Source organism: Lissotriton vulgaris, chromosome 3_1 (genome assembly GCF_964263255.1).
Source record: "Lissotriton vulgaris chromosome 3_1, aLisVul1.2, whole genome shotgun sequence".
In the NCBI taxonomy this organism is placed as follows: Eukaryota; Metazoa; Chordata; class Amphibia; order Caudata; family Salamandridae; genus Lissotriton; species Lissotriton vulgaris.
The window spans coordinates 508,369,959-508,392,508 of NC_141689.1; the positions used below are offsets into that span (position 1 = coordinate 508,369,959).

At 42.8% G+C, this 22,550-nt stretch overlaps 1 protein-coding gene across 1 annotated transcript in view; it reads right to left on the reverse strand.

Annotated features, from left to right (window-relative positions):
• PDE8B (phosphodiesterase 8B) overlaps positions 1–22,550 on the reverse strand; it is a 1,129,923-nt gene that overhangs the window by 694,554 nt on the left and 412,819 nt on the right. The window contains exon 3 of the mRNA XM_086960753.1: positions 17,120–17,179. Within this exon, the coding sequence (XP_086816879.1) occupies positions 17,120–17,179 (60 nt within the window). The remainder of the gene's footprint in view (positions 1–17,119; positions 17,180–22,550) is intronic.

Consider the following 22,550-nt stretch of genomic DNA (forward strand, 5'->3'; position numbering starts at 1 on the left):
TTGTCATTGTGTACTTTCTTTAAGGGTGGTTGGGCACAACTGCGTATGTTTTGTTGGCTGTGAAGAAGCCCATGATTGAGTGAAACGTGTTGCTGTGAATAAATGTACATGCTCTTAAATCTTACTGTGGAGTGCGAGGCTTTTCTGGGATCTATTACTTCCTGCATGTGTTTATGCATTTATATCAGGGTCTGCTCCCGCTTACTTGCACCACCCCCCTGAAGAGTGGATGCCGCTGGCGAATCTACAGAACTGTGTTTGTGTGTGTGTGTGTGTGCATATATATATATATATATATATCCATTTGAACTCGCACCACAATTGAGGCGCCGCACACAGTATGTTTTTCACCTTTTATTGGCAAGATATGCAGGGAAACAGCGACCCCCTTCCCAGCTTCACATCAATGTCCATACGCGTTTCGGGCTGAGTCGCCCTTGTTTACTGGCATCTCGTTAGGGAAACAGCTGCAGAAGTTCTCTCGCTGCACTTACAGCATTTAAAAAGTTAGTCCCGCCCCAGTGGGCGTATCCACATCTACTGCAATATGGTCTTAGTTGTTTAATACCCATAGTGGTATGCCGCTGTACCCCCAGTGGTTTAAAATCCTGTAGTAGGTTGCTGTTCCAGGAAAGGCTGGGTCCCCGCTTGTATGACCCTGCCAAGTGGTCATACCGTTCCTCTGTGGCTCGTCATCATCGACATGCAGGAGCCGCTCATCCGTGGCGGGGCGTCTCGCAATCTGGAACCGACCGCTATATATCCAATTGAACACACACCACAGTTAGGCGTCGCACACGGTATGTTTTTCACCTTTTATTGGCAGGATATGCAGGGAAACAGTGACCCCCTTCCCAGCTTCACATCAATGTCCATACGCGTTTCCGGCTGAGTCGCCCTTGTTCACTGGTATCTCGAAGTTCTCTCGCCGCACTTGCAGCGTTTAAAAAGTTAGTCTCACCCCAGTGGGCATATCCGCATCTACTGCATTATGGTCTTAGTTGTTTAATACCCATAGTGGTATGTCGCTGTAGCCCCAGTGGTTTAAAATCCTGTAGTAGGTTGCTGTTCCAGGGAAGGCTGGGTCCCCGCTTGTATTACCCTGCCAAGTGGTCATACCGTTCCTCTGTCGCTCGTCATCATCGACGTGCAGGAGCCGCTCATCCGTGGCCGGGCGTCTCGCGATCTGGAACTGACCGCTATATATCCAATTGAACACACACCACAATTAGGCGTCGCACACGGTATGTTTTTCACCTTTTATTGGCAGGATATGCAGGGAAACAGTGACCCCCTTCCCAGCTTCACATCAATGTCCATACGTGTTTCCGGCTGAGTCGCCCTTGTTCACTGGTATCTCGTTAGGGAAACAGCCGCAGAAGTTCTCTCGCCGCACTTGCAGCGTTTAAAAAGGTAGTCCCGCCCCAGTGGGCGTATCCACATATACTGCATTATGGTCTTAGTTGTTTAATACCCATAGTGGTATGTCGCTGTACCCCCAGTGGTTTAAAATCATGTAGTAGGTTGCTGTTCCAGGAAAGGCTGGGTCCCCGCCTGTATGACCCTGCCAAGTGGTCATACCGTTCCTCTGTCGCTCATCATCATCGACGTGCAGGAGCCGCTCATCCCGCGGTGGGGCGTCTCACGATCTGGAACCGACTGCTATATATCCATTTGAAAACTCACCACAATTGAGGCGCCGCACACGGTATGTTTTTCAACTTTTATTGGCAGACAAATGGGTGACAGGAGGATAAACACTATGGGCTGGGTGCAGTAGGCAGACGCTGTGTCATCCTCCCTCTCTTCTTTTGACTCTCCCTCCCCTTTTCCCTTCCACCCACTCCCCCTCCCTCCTATTCTCATTATCGTCTTTTCATTCGGACTACCTCTTCCACATAGCACACACACTTATGTTTCATTTTTGTCTTGTAGGTTTTCTACGGTGCTTCCACTGGAGTCCAAACCACGTTTTTTATATTATACTGTTTGTTCTATTAAACAAACGTTTCTATTTAAGTGTGTTTTAATAAAGGTTACTTTTTTTTCAAATAAATAACTGAGTGTATAAGTCTTCTTTTTCTGACAACATTTGTCTGTAGTTTATTGTGAAAATCATCTCATGGTTTCATCCACAAGTCTTGACACCGTTAGGGGTGAGTAGTTCGCTACCCACTCCTTGTATTGTATAAACGCAAACTAACACTACTTCCACACGTATGCTACAGCACCCAGAGCACATCACTTTACAGCAATGAGCTCACAATTTAGGCTCACGGTTTAATCCCAGAGTCTTCACACCAGTAGGGGTGAGTAGTTCGCTGCCCACTCCCTATATACTATAAACGCATACTAACACTACTTACACACTTATACTACATCGGCTAATATCCTACAGCGCCTAGAGCCCATCAATTTACACCAATCAGCTCGGTGTGATCCTCGACTCTTCACACCGGTAGGCGTGAGTACTTCGCTGCCCACTTCCAGGATAGTATAAATGCATGGTACCGGTCAGTAGTTCGCTTCCCACTGCCTGTATGGTATAAACGCCTACTAACACTACTTGCACATGTAAGCTACAAAGACCAGACCACATCACTTTACAGCAATGGCCTCACGGTTAGGCTCTCGGTTTCATACCAGAGTGTAGCACCATATCATATCAGCACCATGTCACTCTGAGCAGCACCACACTTTCAGACCGGTAACAGTGACTACTTCGCTTCGCACTTCCCCACAGAGGATCCAGTGCTTCTACCCTCCTTTCCAACTTTTTTAGCCATTTTTTCCCCTTACTCGCTTCAACGGAATCACAAAATGGGGGCCTACACTTCCTAGTAGCAACAGCTCGCAGTGCTCGCAGCCAATAAGCAGCAAGCTCCTGCTCGTAACATCTCAGCCACTCAAAAACTACTGAACAGATTTGCACCAAATAAATAAAAGCGGGCTTTCTACACCAAAACCCTTCTCCCTGCCAAAATAGGGGTAATTCTGTTCACCCGTTCGACCTGTAGCCTTGTCTAAAGTTTCCTAGGGAAATTAACATGCAGAAAACAAAATGTTCTTCCTATGGAAACTCGGTCCTAACTATAACTACCCGCTGGCGACCGCCAGTAGGATATATATATATATATATATATATATATATATATATATATATATATATATATATATATATATATATATCTCCATGTAGGCTGCATGCAGCCTACATGGAGAAAACGCAGAGTGTGTATGACTGGTTTGGTCGGCCCCAGAGGGACGACCACACAGTCAGCACCCTCAGCAGTGGGCAAGTCACTCCTCCCCTGCCCTAGACCAGACCCACCCGCCCCCAACCAAACCCTTCTGATTTCTCGCCGTGCAAGAAGCAGAAACATACAATGGTAGTTTTACCATTTTATGTTTCTGCTTTTCCCACTGCAAGAAAGCAGTGCGGTGACACTCTTCCGCCCTAATGGAGGAGCCGCCCCTGGACTGAGGTCAATACTTGGACAAGGTGCCTACTCCTGACAACTAGAGACCCAATTTCTAACAAGAAGGGTATGCTTTCAGTACAAATTCTATGCTAGACAACACACACTTATTTGCACACCATGGTGGTGAGTCACACAAGGCAGCCAGTTTGTGTGTGTAGCAGAAAGCCAATCTAAGTAAATATGTCTCTGCACCGTCTATTCACCTTGGCAGCACAATACAGCAAATTTGGTTTCTGTTCAACATTGAGTTAAACATTATTAAATTTGGTTTTACAGTAAACAATACTACTTCCTTCCAGGGCCTGAAATATCTATAGAATTTGAATATTAATTTCTTAAAAGCTAATGAATAGGTTTACACCATATCACCAAAAGCACAAGGTCTGGGTAAAGATCTAACTTTCTACCAACTTTGGTGTAATTCCGTTCAGCCGGTTGGGCAGCAGCACTGTTCAAAAATCCCCATGGGAATTGCATAGGGAAAGTTGTGTGAAGATTCGTGAAAATGAGCCAACGTTATTAGCAAACCAAAAAAACTCTTCCAATGATAACTAGGTCCTATCTAAAAACTATACAGTGGTGACTGCTACTGGGAGCCTGTGTGCTGCCCGGAGCTAGGAAGAGAATAGGGCAGAGGAGAAGCTGCATCCATAATCAAGTAAGTGATCTTTTGTATCCTTCCCCCAAGCCTCACTACCGCGTTCCATAGAAGGCGCCACTGAAGTTGTTCCCTAACAATCTAACGGGCATATGTAGAAGAACTGCTGCTAACTAACGCTAACGCTAGTTAGTGGTAGTTTCTTAACAAAACCTATCACCAAAAACTGTTGCCCTGTTAGTGATGTATTTACAATATGTCTGATGCGGGACGCGATGAGAGGGACTTTAGTCCACGACCTTTTGCAAATAAGTGATCCAGAGGCAAGACCTAGAGGCTCTAAGAGGCAACGTTTTCTGAAAACATGGGAACCACATTACTTATTTGACCTAGAAGCCCTGACTTTATATCAATACAGAGCGGTAGCAGTGCAAAACGTGACAGCTTCCGTCAATATTATAAACAAAACAAAGATAAGCCTCTGGGCACTTTCTCAGGATACTTTCATACAGATATACCTCAGAATCGCGACAGGTGGAAGGGCAAACATATTCAAACAAAAGGAATCCACGCACCATATGTGTCTATATCCAATCCAGATTACATTTATCTAGTATACCTACCCGTCTGAAAAAACTTTTCAAGACTAAACAAGAGAGCACTTACTGGTAAAACAGAAATCCTGAGGAAGGCATTGGCCGAAACGCGTTGGTGATTTGTTCTGCACATCATTACCAGTGACCTTGTGATCTTTGTTTCTTGATTAATTTGTATACTACTATCAGTTTTTGTGATCAATTTGCTTTCGGTGGGTCATGTACCGATTGTTGAAATATACAGATTATGTATTACATGTTAGTAGATAGACTGTTAGAAACAAGAACGTGTTTATTAAATGTATGTGTCCTATAAATAACCATTCACGAAATATATATTTTTTGATAAAAGAAAAGAAAAAAGATTGACAATAAAAATAATATTTTTAAAAAGTTTGATTTATGAATTGTTTTTCTACAGTGCTAACTCATAGATTGTTTCATGTATTCATGAACGGAACCCGGTTACTTTTGTTCATTTTTCTAAATTGTTTTACAATATGTCGCTACATGGCGATTGTTTCAGGTAGCTGCAATGAAAACTGCCGGTAGTACTAGGATGAAGGTGATACAAATTCTGACGTTAGCGGGCGAAAACTGACGAAAGGCCCATTAGCGGCAAAAAAACTCACATTAGTCAGCCCCACATGACTTTTTTTGCCTCTAGAGGTAAACATAGCCTATAAGTCCACCTCCAATGAAAAATAGGAAATAACACCAATGGCATGCAGAATGGAGCAGCCAGGGACAAGTGCAGCACAGATCAACACCCCTCGCCAAGCCCCCCAACAGCCAGGATGACCAGCCAGAGCCCCATTGAAAGAGTAAATTCAGGGCTATATCTATGAAAAGAGGCGCATCGCTGTGCCAAACCAGTAATGCATCACTTTTCATTGTGCACTCCTTGCAACACCATGGCATCCAAGACCTTGAAAGCACGGACAGTCCCCGGGGCTAGGAGACCTTGCTGGGCCAGGACCCGGAGTGGGATGCGGAGGTGCTGTTGAGTCGCTGGACCGTGGCGGTAGACATTAAGTTGCGGCGATCGCCCTAACCTGGTGGTGACATCTGGCAGGTCATATGGAGACACCTTGCTAACCTCTGTAAGAAGACCACCTTGCACCCCTTGGAGCTGTGAACGGTAGAGGCGCTCCTGCGCCCCACGTAGGGAGGTCCGCAGTGCATACTATGATCCACCACTACCACGGGGTGCGCGGAGGTGATAATCAATGGTGTGCCGCGCCTCTCTGCATCACAGGACGTAGGATGGTGTGCTGGCCGGACACTGTGGAGGGTGAGGCCCCTGAGCTGTACCACAGCTCAGAAGGTGGGACGCGTAGTGGAGGAGGCCCATGGGTGGGTCGGACACAGGCCTAGCACCTGTGGGTGACGCACACCATGCCCTGAGCAATCCCTGCGCTGTGGCTGACCTGCATCACTGAGGGCACCCCACAAGACTGGTGGGGGACTCCACTAACTTGCTCAATTTGCTTAGAACAGCCACTGGTGGCAGTGGATGACAGGGGCACGAGGCCTGGTTTTGACTCAGGCCCTTGGGTATGCAGCTTGATCCGCTGTTACCTGCTGGGGAACTGGGGAACACAGAATCTGGTCGCCACTGTCAGATGGGAAGAGGCAACCAGGTGATGCTGCCTTCCCTTGCCCCCTGTTAGTTTGCTTTTGGGTGTACGGGGGACTAATCTTTAGTGGACTTCCTCTTTCCACAGGGCTGTACTGTCTCATTGCTGCTGCTGCTGTCCCCATCTGCTGCTGCTGGTTCCTCCGACACGGAGGTCAGGTGTTTGAGTCCCTCCTCCCCGCGCAGGCTCCTGACTGCGTCTCATCCCTGGTGGTCCAGTGGTAGAGCATCACTGCTCTACAGCTTGACTGCCCTCCTGTCCCTCTTGTCTGCTAATCCCGTTCTTCTTTCTGCCTTTCTCCGTTCCTTTCCTACCTTTTTCTTTATTTTTGTTATCTTTCCTGTGTTCGGCTTTGTTTTTCCTGTGCTTTTTTTGTAGTTCTTTTTTCCCTATCCTCTCCCTCGTTGCATTCACCCGCTTCCCACCAGTGTCCTTTCCTGCGTTTCCCACCTCCCAGCTGTCCAACCCCCCTGCAGCACTACTTGCTGAAGGGAAGCCAAAAGCAAGCCCGACTGTGTCTGCCCGGCCATCTCCACCGCTATGACGCAAGCACCCTCCTCGCCCTCAACCATGGATGCCATGCCACCTGCCATCTAGCGTCACAGAAGAATACCCTTGCACCCTGCATCTGTCAAAACTGCAAACGCACCTTGTGACACATCAGGACACCAGCGCCTCTTGCCTCCCAGCACCCAAGCACCTGTTCCCCCGCCAGCGTGAACTTCAATTACAGCTATACCTCCGACCATTATTATATACATCACGTCCTCACCGGATCACTGACATAATATAGAATGACAAAATATAGACTTCCCAAAATATCATCGCTAAAATATAGAATGCAAAAATATTGAATTCCTATCTACAAACAGGTAAGTACAAAAATATCGAATCAAAAATATAGTCTGTAAAAAATATAGTTAGTCAAAATATCGAATTTTTTTAAATGTCTTAAAAGTAATTTAAAATTAATGAAATAATAAATATAATTAACTAAAACATACTTAAAAATACTCAAATAACCTTAAAATTAAGATATAATTAGTTTAAGTTAAAAAAAATACAATTTTATTTTTTAATACATATATATTAACGTAATTTTAATAAACAATATACAATATTTTTAACGTAGGATAGCAGGAGGGTAAAATGTATTATTACCACTCCAGTGAGTGCAACAGTAGGGAAAGCGTTGGATAGCGTAGGAGTAAAACATACTATTCCCACTCCAGTGAGTGCACCACTCCAAGGAGTGCAACAGTAGGGAAAGCGTTGGATAGCGTAAGGGTAAAAATTATTATTCCCACTCCAGAGAGTGCAACAGTAGTGAAAGCGTTGGATATTGGGAGGGTAAAAATTACTATTCCCAATCCAGAGATTGAAACAGTAAGGAAAGCGCTGGATAGCGTAGGGGTAAAAAATACTATTCCCACTCCAGAGAGTGCAATAGTAGGGAAAGCGTTTTGTAGCATAGGGGTAAAAAATACTATTCCCACTCCAGAGAGTGCAACAGTAGGGAAAGCGTTGGATAGTGGAAGGGTACAAATTACAATTCCCACTCCAGTGAGTTTAACAGAAGGGAAAGTAATGATTTAATATATTATTAAAAATAAATTCAATATCAATTCCAATAAAGCATTAATTGAAATTAATAACCAAGTTAATATTATGTAATACTTAATTAGAAATACAAATACATATTAGTTATTAAAAATTAATTACCTATTCATAATTATTTAACAACTAGTTAATTTTCAATAACAAAAACTAATTAATAATACAAATTACTACCAATTAACAATTATTAGTATATTAATTATCCATACACAAAAATAATTTGTAATATGTAATTAGTTACAATTACGTTACTTCCCACCCTATTCAACTATAAACCCACAACCCACTACAGAAAATACATTATTAAAATTATCATAATTATCAAATATTTAATTAATACAAAATAATTACCAATAATAGAAATTAATTACCAATTAAAAATTAATTACTAATAAATTTAAAATCAATACCAATAAATAATATTTACTTAATTACATTAAATTACTTCCAACCCTATTCCCTATAAACCCACAACCCGTTACAGAAAATAAATTAAGAAAATTAACATAATTAGCAACTAATCAATTAAGAAAAATTAATTGCCAATTAATAAAAATTAATTACCAATTAAAAATTAACAGTACATTCAAAATGAATACCAATAAATGCATAAAAATATTGAATTAATTACAATTAAATTACTTCCCACCTTATTCCTCTATAAACCCACAACCCGCTACAGAACTAAAAAGCACAATTTAATTAAAAATAAATAATAATTGCTAAAAATTAATATTTGATTTAGTATAATTAAATTACTTTCGACCCTATTCTCCTATAAACCCACAACCCGCTACAGAATTAAATGACGCAAAAATTAAATACCATAGATTAATTACTTAAAATTAATTAAACATACATTACAAAGATTATTATACAGTTTTCACACATATACTAACATACAAAACATATATATATATATTTTTACTTCGATATTATGTCCATTCTATATTTTGGAATCGATATTATGACTGTTTACCGTCCTCACCATGCCCACCCTACACCACCGCCATCATCCCACCCGCCTTGCAGCTGGATCAAGGCCATCGAAGAACTTCTCGTCAACTCCCTCAGCACAAACGCTAACAAATGCCAAAACTGCAGTGCGCAACCTCTACCAATGGATCTCCAACTGCTTTGACACCCTGGCATTTAATTATTTATAGTTTAATTCCTTCTCACCCTATTCCCCTATAAACCCACAACCCGCTACGGAAAATAAATTAAGAAAATTAACATAATTAACAATTAATCAATTAAAAAACATTAATTAATAAATTATTACCAATTAAAAATTAATAATAAATTTAAAATGAATACCAATAAATAAATAAAAATATTTAATTAATTACAATTTAATTACTTCCCACCCTATTTCCCTATAAACTCACAACCCGCTACGGAAAATAACATGCTGGACACAACCATTATGAAATTTGAATAATTAACAGAAACGTTTCAAATGACAAACTAAAATAACCAAAGCAATATAACAACAACTCACTATGAGGAACCAAGACAAAAACATTCTATTAAAATAGTACTCCATCCTCAATAATAACCCGATCATTGTAAATGGGTTCAGCGTCCCTTGACTAACCAAGTATTGGCATAGCCAATAGGTAGGCTGTGGGGTTTTAGGTTTAAACCTATAATAACTGATAAAACCCCACTGAAAGAAAAATAGCCCTCACCGGTGAAAACATATAAACACTGAAAAAACACCTGCACAACCACAAACTAAATGCCATTCAAAGAAAGGAAAAAAAAGTGAGTCATTTTGTTCTTACTGAAGGGGTCAATAAAATGTAACGTTGTTATACAAGCTAGTAGTAAGAAAGACTGGATAACATTATTCTGCTTGAGTTTTGCTCTTTAGGGATGCCACTAAAATATTGTTTCTTCTTCCTTTTACTCTTTTCAGTTTTATGGCCTTTGGTCTAAAGATGCAGGGTTTAGTTTCATGTTTTAGGTTTAGTTTAATTATTTTATAAACTGTAGAGAATCAGGACATATCAAACTCACATTTGATATTTTGGCTGCATTTGATTCTTTCACTGATAGGTAAAACGGCTAGTTTCATAAAAATCTTTCCTAATATGTGCCATCACATTTACTCACAGAGAATGGGTAAAACCCCTTAATACATCAAACCATAGTTTCTAGTGGGACAGTATTGATAGTAAGTGAATTGCCAACACCTCAGGCTTTAAACATTAAATGCAAGGTATAGTGACAAGTATATATATCACCAAGCATCTGGGATAGTGGTGAAGACGTGACACCAGACTTTTGGAAAACATGGAACTCAGTGTCACTTGTTATGCTCTGCAAAAAAGGTTCTTTCCAAGTTCAACAAAGATTGTAGTGATATTGTTTGTATTTGTAGTGATTCAGCTACTTATATAAAAAATGTATGTGATGACCTGTCCAAATTGATAACCGAGCTGAAGTGATTCCCTGTAGGAGATCCTTGCCACTTGTTAGATGGTATGCTGAAAGCATCTTTATAATCTTCAGAGTTAATGAGGGATGCTATTGACTTTTTAGTCAATTCTGGTGCACTGTTTTCTTATGCCCAGGAACTAAAACGCAAATATTTATAAATTTGTGCTTTATGTGGCATCAAAGAAAGAGTCATCACAACTGTGTCCCTTAGCTGACGGTTCTCAGCCCAAGGAGCTATGAATGCTGAGAGGGCCTTTTCACAGAAGTTTACATGGGAAGGAAAGCACGAGCGCACATGACCAAAGACTCACTGAAGAAGTATTCTATGGTGTACTACAATAAGATTAATTTGCAAAAATCTCTTTGGACCTCATATACGCTATACGTACACTGTCTATATACCATGTTTTTTCAGTGCAGAAAGCAAGCAATGATAAAAGCAAAACGTTCCATAAACACCGGAAAAACACTTTTTCAGTTTTTTTTAGTGGCGTGAAAATGTGTAACCACTGATAACAACCGTTTTTTAAGATATTGAAAACACTGAAAAAACCCCACCAGAATTTACCAAAAATAGAAACTGAAAACAGGACAGCTTACCAATAGGTCTCGACCTTGGGAACTTATAAGTGTTTAGTTATCCAGCACAACATCCTCGGTGCAGCAACATCAACTGTTGCATGGCTAAACACTTATAAGGTTCCAAAGGCGAGACCTATTGGCTATGCCAATGCTTGTTTCAATTTCCAGCTGCACCACTGATGCTCAAAGACTACACGCAACACCACTGACACCCTAAGATTGCATGCTGCACCCCTGATGCCCTAAGATTACACGCTGCACCCCTGATGCCCTAAAACTACACAAAGTGCCATGCTGCCCTAAAAATTTGCAGGCCGCCCATAGGCCACAAGCAGCAATCCAACTACACAAAGACCAAACACTGCACTTGTACTACGTAAACACTACACAAAGTGCTCCAATTGCCCTACGACTATAACCAGCGCACTCCTACTGCCCAAATCTACTGAACATGTCTTATTACACACTGCATCACTACTGCCCAGAGATGTAATGCTGCAGGGCAGCTCAACTGTACAAACTCACCAAAAGACTACACACTACAGCACAACTGCCGAAAGACGACACATTGTACCCCTGCAGCCAACAGACTGCGAGCAGCACCTCAAGTGCCCTAAACCTACATGCTGCACCCGGATTGTGAAAGACTTTACCAGGTGCCCGCACACTACACCATGTGCTCCAGACACCCACAGACCAGCAGCAGCTGCTTGACTATTTAGCGCCCTGAGGCGGGGGGGGGGGGGGGGCATCTACTGACACAGGCAGAGAGACTGCCTGCCATGGAGACGCAAGGCACAGACACCCTCGAGGTGACTCTGTGACGCCTGGAATCTGTTAGCGCTGCCTGCTGCACAGGCAACTAACTCTCATGCAGCCCCTCCCACTTCACTGAAGAGAAGAGACAGCCTAGAGCTGGGAGTCGCGCTGTGTGGCTGGAGGTGAGGCCCCCAATGACCTCTTGTGAGCCCTGCACAGAGACTCACTGACACTCATCCAGCCCTTCTGGCCTTACTGAAGCTTTCCCTTGCGTTACATGTGAAGCAGGTTCAAATTAATGTGTTTATATAAATATTTTCAAGATGGTTTTGTAAGGAGCTAAATTAATAAAAAATTTCAGAATAAAATGGAAAGCAACAGCATAAAGCTACATCGATATGGGGATTGCAAGCTACCCTGGGGTGCAAGACTGAGAGATCTGTAGGAAACATAAAGCTATAATTCATGCATTTTTAAACCTTATGATTAACTTGAAATGACGTGGCAGTGGCACTCTCTATGGGAATGAAGTGTTATTGAAAGCCGTACAAATGCGAGATGTAATGAGCAAACTGGGGAGATGTGGCAATACAGCCAGAGCTGCCGACTTTGGAGCTGCGAGCCAGGTGAGAATCTCCCTAAATGAAAACAAAATGGTAAGATTCACCTCAACAAACACTATCCCAAATGACTCTAATACAAGACCCAACTCACCTCCTCAGTGTGCTGCCGGTACATTCGTATATCACCTTAAAGGGGTTGTTCTTCGGAGGATGTATTGCAGTGACGGAGCGGTGTGCACCGGGAACGAATAATTGAAGACCCGGAGAGACAATAGCATCTGCTCTTAGCAAATAAACACTAGCATGTGCTGTCCAACTATTCCAGTGCGTGTGCCTGGAACGTGAGATACTTTCAGCAGGTTGCTGGTTGCAGGCTGCACCCCCCGCTACACATAGTGCCCCGCGCTGCACGCTCCGGCATGCACATAAACAGTCACAGTGACAACGGCGAGCACGAGCCACTGAGCCAAGATGTGCATCCCCCCGCCCCTTCCCCACAAGTCCCTGTGTGCTGCGTGCCCTACAAATTCAGATTGAATATTAAGGAGTGATAAAGAACCCAATTTACCCACCAGTTGTGTGTCATGGAGTCAGGTGGTGCTGCTTGCTGCTGCTATTCACCCTCAAGGTATGGGTGCAACGGAGGCCACACATATGCCTCAAAGGGCATCCCACTCCAGCAATTATAGTGTTGCAGAGGGAATGGCACTCAGCTGTGTGAGTCGTATGGGCAGTATGGTGGCAGGGCAGCATATAGGGCAGTGGAGGATACCGCACTCGGGAAGCACAGCCACCTCTGCCGTCTTTGACCATGGCTTGAGGTGGATATTAATGTTGCTACACATAACCCCTACATAACATCTCCCATCCATATACTATATTTTATGACGTTTTGTTTAAATTCTATTGACAGCTGACATTTGATGTTGTTCTGCAGGGGATCGGACAGAGCTATGGAGGACCTGGGATAACAACTGACAGATGACTGACGGCTGCTCTGATGTACTTGCATTGCCTTATACAACATGGTGGTGGGAGGTCGTAATGTTGTGACATTGAGCAATTGTCGCTGTGGCAGACACATACTTTGGCACATAAATAAATGCATCTGTAAAAGGGAATAGAAAAGTACTCAGACAGAGTCCATCTGCCTTTTCTCACAGCCACAATGGAAGTGACATAGCACATAGTAAGAACACTATGAGGTTGAACATCTCTTTTGTGCCCAAAGCTCGTTCGTTCCCCAGGGATGCTGATTGCAGCGTCCGTCGCATGGTTCAGAGGCAAGTGGAGGGCTCACCGGGAAATAATGCATCTTTCGTCGCCTGCTGCCCGGTCATAAGTTGCCACCTCAAGGAATGCCTCTCACAGCGGTCGATGCGCAACTTTAACGAAAGTTACGGTCACTGAGAAGGTTACTGATCGTGGGACAGAGCATCTCATAACAAGTAAGAGCTGCAAGAAAAGAAAACAAGCACAAGAGCGCGCGCCTCAACCGGCTGCAGGGGAGGGGAGAGAGGAGGGGGCCTGCGCGATTCCCTTGCGGAAGCAAGCAGCAAGGGGCAATAATTGCTAACATATGGCACCGCTGCTCGCTCCCTCAAGGGAATCGCCAAACGTGCACGTGTTGCCATTGAAAGCAATGCAACGCGTGCACGTTTTTGCCCGCAAAGCTGTGTCAATTACTAAAGGTCTTTTTCCTATGCAGCGCATGCGCACTGCGTAGGTGAGGCCTAAAAAGTACATTCCTCTCCTCTTGCCAGTAACCCAAAGAGTTTCTCCCTATGTTTCGACTGTCCTCTTAATAACTGAAACTGGGTAGCATGGCACTGAAGAGCGTGATTAGAGATTTAGTATATCATTCATCCTCCTGTTAACAAATGACCTAGTGAACAGAGACAGAGCAAGTTATCACATTGAATGGGCAGGCGCAGAAGCAGCAAGGCTTCACAGCAATCAAGTGATCAACGGTGGTACAATGCCCCAAAGCCAGGCTTCTGATGTTTACCCTCTTTCCAGTATGCCAAGTGGTCAAGGGGTGGGTACAGTCATTTTTAAAGTTGAAGAAGCTTGGCATCATCCCAAACTGACCCTGCCACAGCCAAACTGGTTGCCAGAAGGATAAGGATAAGGCTGATCCTCAAAAGCTCAAACTTCAGACCGGGTGGCGAAATATCAAATAGTAACCAAGATATGCAATGTAGAAACAAGAAAACAGAAAATGCTCCTGGTAAAACTTCAATGCACGGATTGCTCAGGAGGAGAATATGCCAGTGGCTTTCTCTCTTGACCTGGATGCACTCTGCCGCCATCTAGGATTAGGTTAATCATGCTATTAATATCTGTGGAGTACATATTGGATTAAAACAGGAAAATTCATTTGTTGAAGTGCCACATTTGTATATGTGGTAACTGGCAGACCATCCATAGAGTGGTTAGAAACTCCAAATCATTCAACTAGGAACCCCTAGAATTGAAAGAATGTTGTTGGTAATTGATGTGTGCCTGCAAATGAGATGTGCTCCATTTGCTATGAATGATCCCTCCAATTTTAAGGATGCAAAGACGGATTTGCAAGGCAATTTACTGTCTGCTGATAGACAATTTGACACTGACATTACATGATGTCACTCAAAACAATACCTTCTTTAATAAATAAAAACTGAAAAGAAACAGGTTATGCACTTTTCTTTCCTAGTTGAGAAATCCACTTACACTTACAACTCTGAATAGGTTAACCTATTTCCAAAAGATACATGGGTTTTTAGAAGAAAACAAAAGTATCACTAAAAGAACACATTTAGGGGGTCATTATGATGGAGGATTTTCCGCATCCTCCGGGCCGGCGGAAGCCACCGCCGGCCCAGAGGATGCGGAAAATCCTCTGCGGACCCACCAGGACCCACCGCCACATTAGGATGGCTGGTGGGTCATGGTTTAGGTCCGCAGCTTTTCCGCCACGGCTGGCTTACAACCGCGGCGGAAAAGCACTAAAATGGTGAAGGTGTCTCTTAGACACCTTCAGCCAGATTAGGATGCGCTTGGGAACATGCTTTTCCGCGGCGGCTTTTCCGCCGTGGAAAAGCATGTGTAACTGCACTGCAGGGGCCCGTTGCGGGCCCCTAGGTGTAGTGGGGGGTGGGGGTGCACATGGGGGGTACCTATGGTACCCCCTGCATTTGCGTGCACAATGCAGCAGGCACCGCGCGGTGCCTGCCGCTTTGTGCACGCAAATGCTGTGCATGCATTTTTAACATTGCTGCGGGTGCAGCTTGAAGCTCCACCCGCAGCAATGCTAAAAATAGAGGATGTGACCGCCACCCTGGCGGTCACATCCAAATCTGCACAGAGGGAACGCCGCAGCTCATGCGGACGTTCCCTCATGCTCTGGGGTCGCGGACGGACTCAAGTCCGTCCGCGATCCTAATGACCCCCTATATTTCTATAAACAGTAGGGCCCAAGATTACAACACAGTGCGATGCAGGGGAAACACAATCCTTAAGTGAAATTTACCAAGCCATGGAAAGCCACCTTGTGAGGCCCCGGGTGGCTTGGTAGAGCTGGAGTAACGCAAGGTAGTTCAAGTCACTTCCTTATATTGCTTTTCGCCAGGAAGGGGTGACTTGGGAATGAGAGGGTGTTCCCACATATCCACCCATGCAATTTGGCTTATTCTCAGATTTACCAAGACAAGTAAACCTGGGAAGGCGAAAAATCTTACACCTTCCAAATAGAGGCACAACGAGGAGTAATATAATTTTTGGGATAACAGACAAGACATTGGAAACAGAAATATGGTGTGTACAGATGTTTGTATCAAAAATATCAATTAACAAAATATCGAGAAGGTAAGTGCAAACAGCTAAGCATAGATTACTATTCTTAACTTCACATCTAAGTGCCTTGAAGATATGTATATCATAAAGGTGCAAATATGTGGAGGTATATATAGTAAATCTTTGCTTACCTACAGAATCTCACATTCACAAAAATTATGGCTGCAAAATTTATGACACAATATTTTGTGCATACCATATATTTTCTCCGATATATTGTCTTAACACCTTTCTTTCTCCTCCTTTTTTCCTCTTTCCTAGTGTGCTGCAATTTGGGATTGTTTTTGTACAGGAAGGTGTTCCTTCCTGCACAAAAACAATCCTGCCTGCAATGCAGGCACCCTTGCACCATTGTGCAAGGGTGCCTGCGTTTGCACTAGGCAAGAGACAGTGCATCAGCAGAGAGAATGCAGGAATGTGCCATTTATTAGTATAGGTGGCGCTTTCCTGATTTCTCCATTTGACGCAGGGCAGCAAGTTATCTTGCTGCGTTGCGCCAAATATTGACAAATCTGGCCCTTGGTGATCAATTCACCAAAGCATTTATGAGTACAGGAATTAGTACTACAGCAGTACCCTGTTACACACTCTTGTATACCTTTGTAAATTGGATACGAAATGTCCAACTCCCTCTTAGTAAAACTCCAAACAGAGCACAATCTTTCTTTTTGTACAAACTGCATATGAATATGCCTCGTATAATCTAATTTTATTCCCATTTTAAATGTTTTGTTGTTAATTCACAGAGACGTGTAACAGTAAGTGTAATCGCGCTGCAAGAGCACCACATGATGCACTGCAAGATGTATTTGCGAGTATTGGATTGTGTTCCTCCAGCACATGGTGAAATGGAACTAAAAGGCGCAGTTCCTTTTCTTCAAACAATTTGCATCACCAACAGATTTCACATGTGCCTGTGATGTCCTGTATTCTCATGAACATTTATTCCCTAGTCATGGATTAACTCACATCATCGTCACAAATAATACAACCCTACCTGAATAGGGTCTTGTGTCAGTCTCATTGGCCCAAGCCGCACCTCTGTCGTGGAGACCTGCTGAATACAAGAAGAGAGCATTAGACCCTTCCACTCTTAGTTTCTCATGAAAACACGAAAGTTCTGAAAACACATTAAGTGATCAAGTACAAAGCTGCATTTTTCTTTCGCTAATTGGTTACTTGTGTTTAACCAATTTGCAAACCTCCATTATTGTGTGGCAGCCCTCTTTATTGCTTTACTTTTCCTTAACTAAATGTTGTTCAAAGGTGCAGGCTTCTCCAAGGGAGAACATAGGTACTACTACTACGACTGAGCACACTTATCCCAGGGTTTTATCTCGTGTGTTTTTTGGAAGAATGAGGATGCCTATATCACATGTGAAGCGCAAAAACAACCATGTGTACCAACGCCCATCTATTTGACTGCACTATATGTCAAGACATACAGTAAAAAATCTGACGGATAACTGACACTTTTCAAAGAACAATTTCTAATAACCAATTTGGGAGACCTTCTGCAACGGGGTGAGGTTAGATGCAGCTGAAGGCACCGTGTTACTTATCAACTGCTAAATAGTGGCTTGGGATCCACAATAGACAAGCACTCACAGTACAAACAAATACATCTACTAAAGACATACTTCTGGCTCAGGTTGAAAGAAAACACAGACAAATAACTTAATCAACAGTTAAAAGTGAAGAGAACATCCGAGATTGCAATTGTTGAAGGGTAATTTGGGAAATGACAATTTGGAGGACAGAGGGGAGGAAGACAACAAATACACATAGCTACTAAAACGTAGATCTACCACATTACTGAGTTTTTAATATTGTTCTGTAAAAAAAAATAAAAAATAAAAAAAAAAAAAATATATATATATATATATATATATATATATATATATATATATATATATATATATATATATATATATATATATAAATATATATGTGTCAAAATCCTTTTTCGAAACTCATTCGTACGCTCTCAGGAAAATGAGTCCAATACCACGAATGCTGGAACACAGGTTTATTCCACACAACGCATTTCGCCTTGCGGCTTGTTCACGTGTAGAAATTGCAAAGACCAAACCACAGTGATAAAGTTACTAGTGAACATAGAAGAAGGACCAACGGACCAAAGAGTCAAAATAAACGGTGGCCATCTTAAGTTAGTCAAATACTCATGAGAACAAACAGAAATTGTTTCAATAATCTGCACAATAAATACGGTTTTACATGATCAGAGTGTTGTCGCCTTAATTAAATACACAAATATCACATAGTATCAATGGCACTTGCAATTCGGCTGTGGGGGACTTACTTGTCATAACAATAGGGGTTCTTGACCCAGCGACCTTCAGCAGCCAAGTAGAGCTACTCCTCCAACCGGTAGTACGCCAGGAGGCCCCTCTGCAGAGTGGCTGAGAAATGGGGAGGGGACTCCGATGTCTCATCAATCCAGCCCCCGGAGCGCGGCCATTACTAAATGGAGGAGGGGGCTCCCCTCCCAGGGTGGATTTCGGTCCTTGTGTGCCTATGCCCAGGGACCCAATTAATAGGGTAGGGGGTCCACACAACCCCTCTGCCCTGGCTGACTTTGGCCCTGGGACCCCATCCCTCAGGGCCCAGCCCGAGCTCCCCCTCCTATATCAATTCAGTAAGCCTGACCCACCCAGGAGCTAAACAATTGAGAATCACGGGACCCGCTTTTTGTTTTTATCCAGTGAGAGACTTCTGCTCCAGCGTGGCTCCTGGTACACCCCCAAAAGGAATAGGGGATCAGGGAATTCCTACCCTGTCCCCTTCTCTTTTTTTTTTCTTAACTTGCCGAGTCCTAAGATGGCTGCCAACACTTCCTGGCTTGAAGTGTTGGCAGCCAATCAGATTTGAGCAAAGGGACTGTTGGATCCTCGGAGGATCCACGTTCCTCTATATATGCAAATTTGAATGTCTTTTAATAACTCCATAACTACTGAATGGATTTACACCAAATTAGAAAAAGGCACTTCTGTGTACCAATATCTACCTTTCTGCCACATTTGGTGTAATTCCATTCAGTGGTTCGAGCTCTACCTGTTCCCAAAGTCCCTATGTGAATTAACATAGGGAAAACACATTTTGGGCCTCCCCTTTTTCTCGGCCTCCGCTTGACGGATCACCCCGAAACTTTCAAGACAGCTGCTCAAGTGAGCACCAAACTTTTGAAAAGTTTTGAAAATGTCAAGAAGATTGATCAAACGGTGCCACAGTTATTCGCAAAACAAAAAATGCTTTTCCTTTGGAAACTACGTCCTAACTATTACTACCTTCTGGTGACCACTAGTAGTATATTTGTATACACACATATATATATATATATATATATATATATATATATATATATATATATATATATATATATATACGTACTATATTACCTACTGGCGGTCGCCAGTAGGTAGTTATAGTTAGGATTTTTTTCAATGTTAAATCTCAAAATTCTATTTGGAATAACTTTGGCGCCGGTTGACGAATCTGCCTGAAAATTTCCTCAAATTTGTCTCGCCGCGCTCCGGTCCTTCCCTGAAAGTTTGGGGGGGATTCGTAAAGCGGGGGCCGGGATAAAAGGGGGGTCCCAAAACGCGTTTTCCCCATGTTAATTTCCATAGGGCGGTCGATTTCACTTTTAGCCCGAACGGCTGAATGGATTTACACCAAACTTGGCATAATTGTAGGGACTAGTAGCCCGATGTGCCTTTGCTATGTCTCAAGATATGTGCTCCAGTGGATTTTGAGTAATTTAGGTTCAAAAAAATATATTTATCTAGAGCCGCACCCCGGTACGTGCACCGGGGAGCGCTCAAAGCGCGCCACGCGACTTGCGTATGAAAAGCTGATTGGCTCTCGGGTGTCTGTAAACATTCTAAACAGTCCGCAGCGGCCGCCATCTTGTACCTTGGTAGGATTGAGGTGGTAAAAATCAAAGGGGGAAATGAGCAAAAGGGGGCAGGGTACACCCCCCCCCTGACCCCCTAGGTTTGTTGTGGGGGTCATAAAAGGGCCCCACGGGGCAAAAAAAAAATTTTTTTTTGATTTGCGCGGGGGGAGCGCCCACTACGCGCACCGGGGAGCGGACCGGGGAGCGTACCATGGAGAAAAAAGAATGACACTTTTAAAAAAAAAAAATAGCATTTTTTTATAAATTGGAGGTAGTTCTGAAAAGAACTTTTTGTTTTTGTTTTTGTTGTTTTATATTTTTTTTATACTTTTTAAAATGATTTTATATTTTTTGGGATTTTTTACAGGGGAAAAACAAAAACAGGGATTCAAAAACTGCTCAACAGGAGCAAAAAAATGAGAACATTTAGGGACGGGGAGAGCATCGGTGTTCCTGTCTCTTTATTGCAATGAGTTCAACGCTCTGCTCCCCATAACAGAGTAGTTCGTCACAGTCCACGCATAAAAAGTTTATGCCTGCAAAGACCGGCTGCACGTTAGGGACCATTCTTGCACGTGTTGTTCCTGAAGGTGTTGCTCCACCAGTGGAGGTGCTGCCGCCATCTCTTCGTGCATTCTCTGCCAGCTCCCTGACACTCTCCCTGGAATAATTTTTTGGGTGTCTTCTTTTGACATGCCTAATTAAATTGGCATTTCCAAAGCTATATTTTTTTAGAGGATTGCCTCTGGATAAAATACTGCCACATATTTTACAAGTTACTTTACTTGCATTAACTTTTTTTTGTCCTTCAGGGATGTCATAAAATTTCCAGATGAAGTGGTTCTTTGTTTTCTGGTGAGGAGGGTCCTCTTGCACAAAACCATCTGAATCACTGCTGGATGACTCCCTTGCAGCCATTGCTGTAGATCAGGAAATTAATGAGTAGATAATTCACAAAACACCTCTTGCTCTCTCCAAGTGCAAATCAATAGTGAGAGAAATGGGTGGGTTTCTCAAAATTCAGACAAAAATTAATTATTGAACCAATGAAAAGTGTTATTTTCAGGTCACATGACCAGGGGCTTCATCATTATGAAACCAAAACTGTTATGAACCAATGAAAAGTGTTATTTTCTGGTCACATGACCCGACGCGCTGACGCGCCCCGGGGCGCGCCCAGGGGCGCGTCGCATAAGTGCGTCGGACGCCTACGTTGCGCGATCGTATTCGCTCGAGTGCTTCCGGGTGCGCTTACGCCGTACGTATCACGCGGACGCGGCTACGCGATACGTCACGATCATGTTTTCGTTCGCGATTTTGGCGCTTACGGGACGCTCCCCGGAGCGCGCCCCGGGGCTCTTTATGAAAGAACGCTCTCGGGGCGCACCCCGGGGCGAGCACCGGGAGAGCTTCATAGCAAAAAATAAAAGAAATTGGGATAAATAGTAGGGATTGGTAGCCCAATGTGCATTTGCTATTCTCAAGTGGTTTTTACGAAAATTAACTTTGAAAAAAATATATATTGTGCTACATTGGGCTATATATATGTTAGAGCCCAAATGTAGCCCAAATGTAGCCCAATGTAGCCCAAAGATGGCCACCAGAGACAAAAAAAGCAAATGTAGCCCAAATATCAGCTAGATGTAGCCCAACTGTAGCCCAATGACAGAATGTACCAGAGTGTTCTAAAGAACAACTAGAGCGCTAACAGTCTTACTTATAAAGTGGGACTTATAGTTAGGAATTAGCATTAAAAAAACCTATGAAATTCACTGAAAAAACCATAGGTTTCACACCAATTATAGTTAGGAATTAGCATTTTACAAACCTATGAAATTCAGTGAAAAAAACATAGGTTTCACACCAGTTATAGTTAGGAATTAGCATTTAAAAAACCTAGTAAATTCACTGAAAAAACCATAGGTTTCACACCAGTTATAGTTAGGAATTAGCATTTAAAAAACCTATTAAATTCACTGAAAAAACCATAGGTTTCACACCAGTTATAGTTAGCTGGAAGTTTTATTCGCATAAAACCATTGAAATTCCCACGTTATAGTTAGATGGACTCACTATAACTTGCGCGTGCAATGCACTGCTGATGAAGTCACATATTACATCACTCATGACATGGTCAGTGACATCACTCATGACATCACTGATGACATCATCCTTGTGACAGAGTGACAGACCTCCTTTCAGTGTAATGTAACCCATGAAACACATATTCAAAAATAGAAATTAACATTTTCAAAAAAATGGAGATACACATACCAGTTACAACAACCAATTCAATAATTCCACCATCTATATACACATCCACTCATTCACCAACAGTTCTATATAGTCACTCATACATATACTCACTCATCATATGTAGTGATAAACCTATACATCCTGTTACACACCGACAGTCATCCAAAAGTTACTCTCACACATACTCACACATGCAAGTAAACTATTGAACATCCATTTATTTGCTTATACAGCTAAACACACAATACCACCT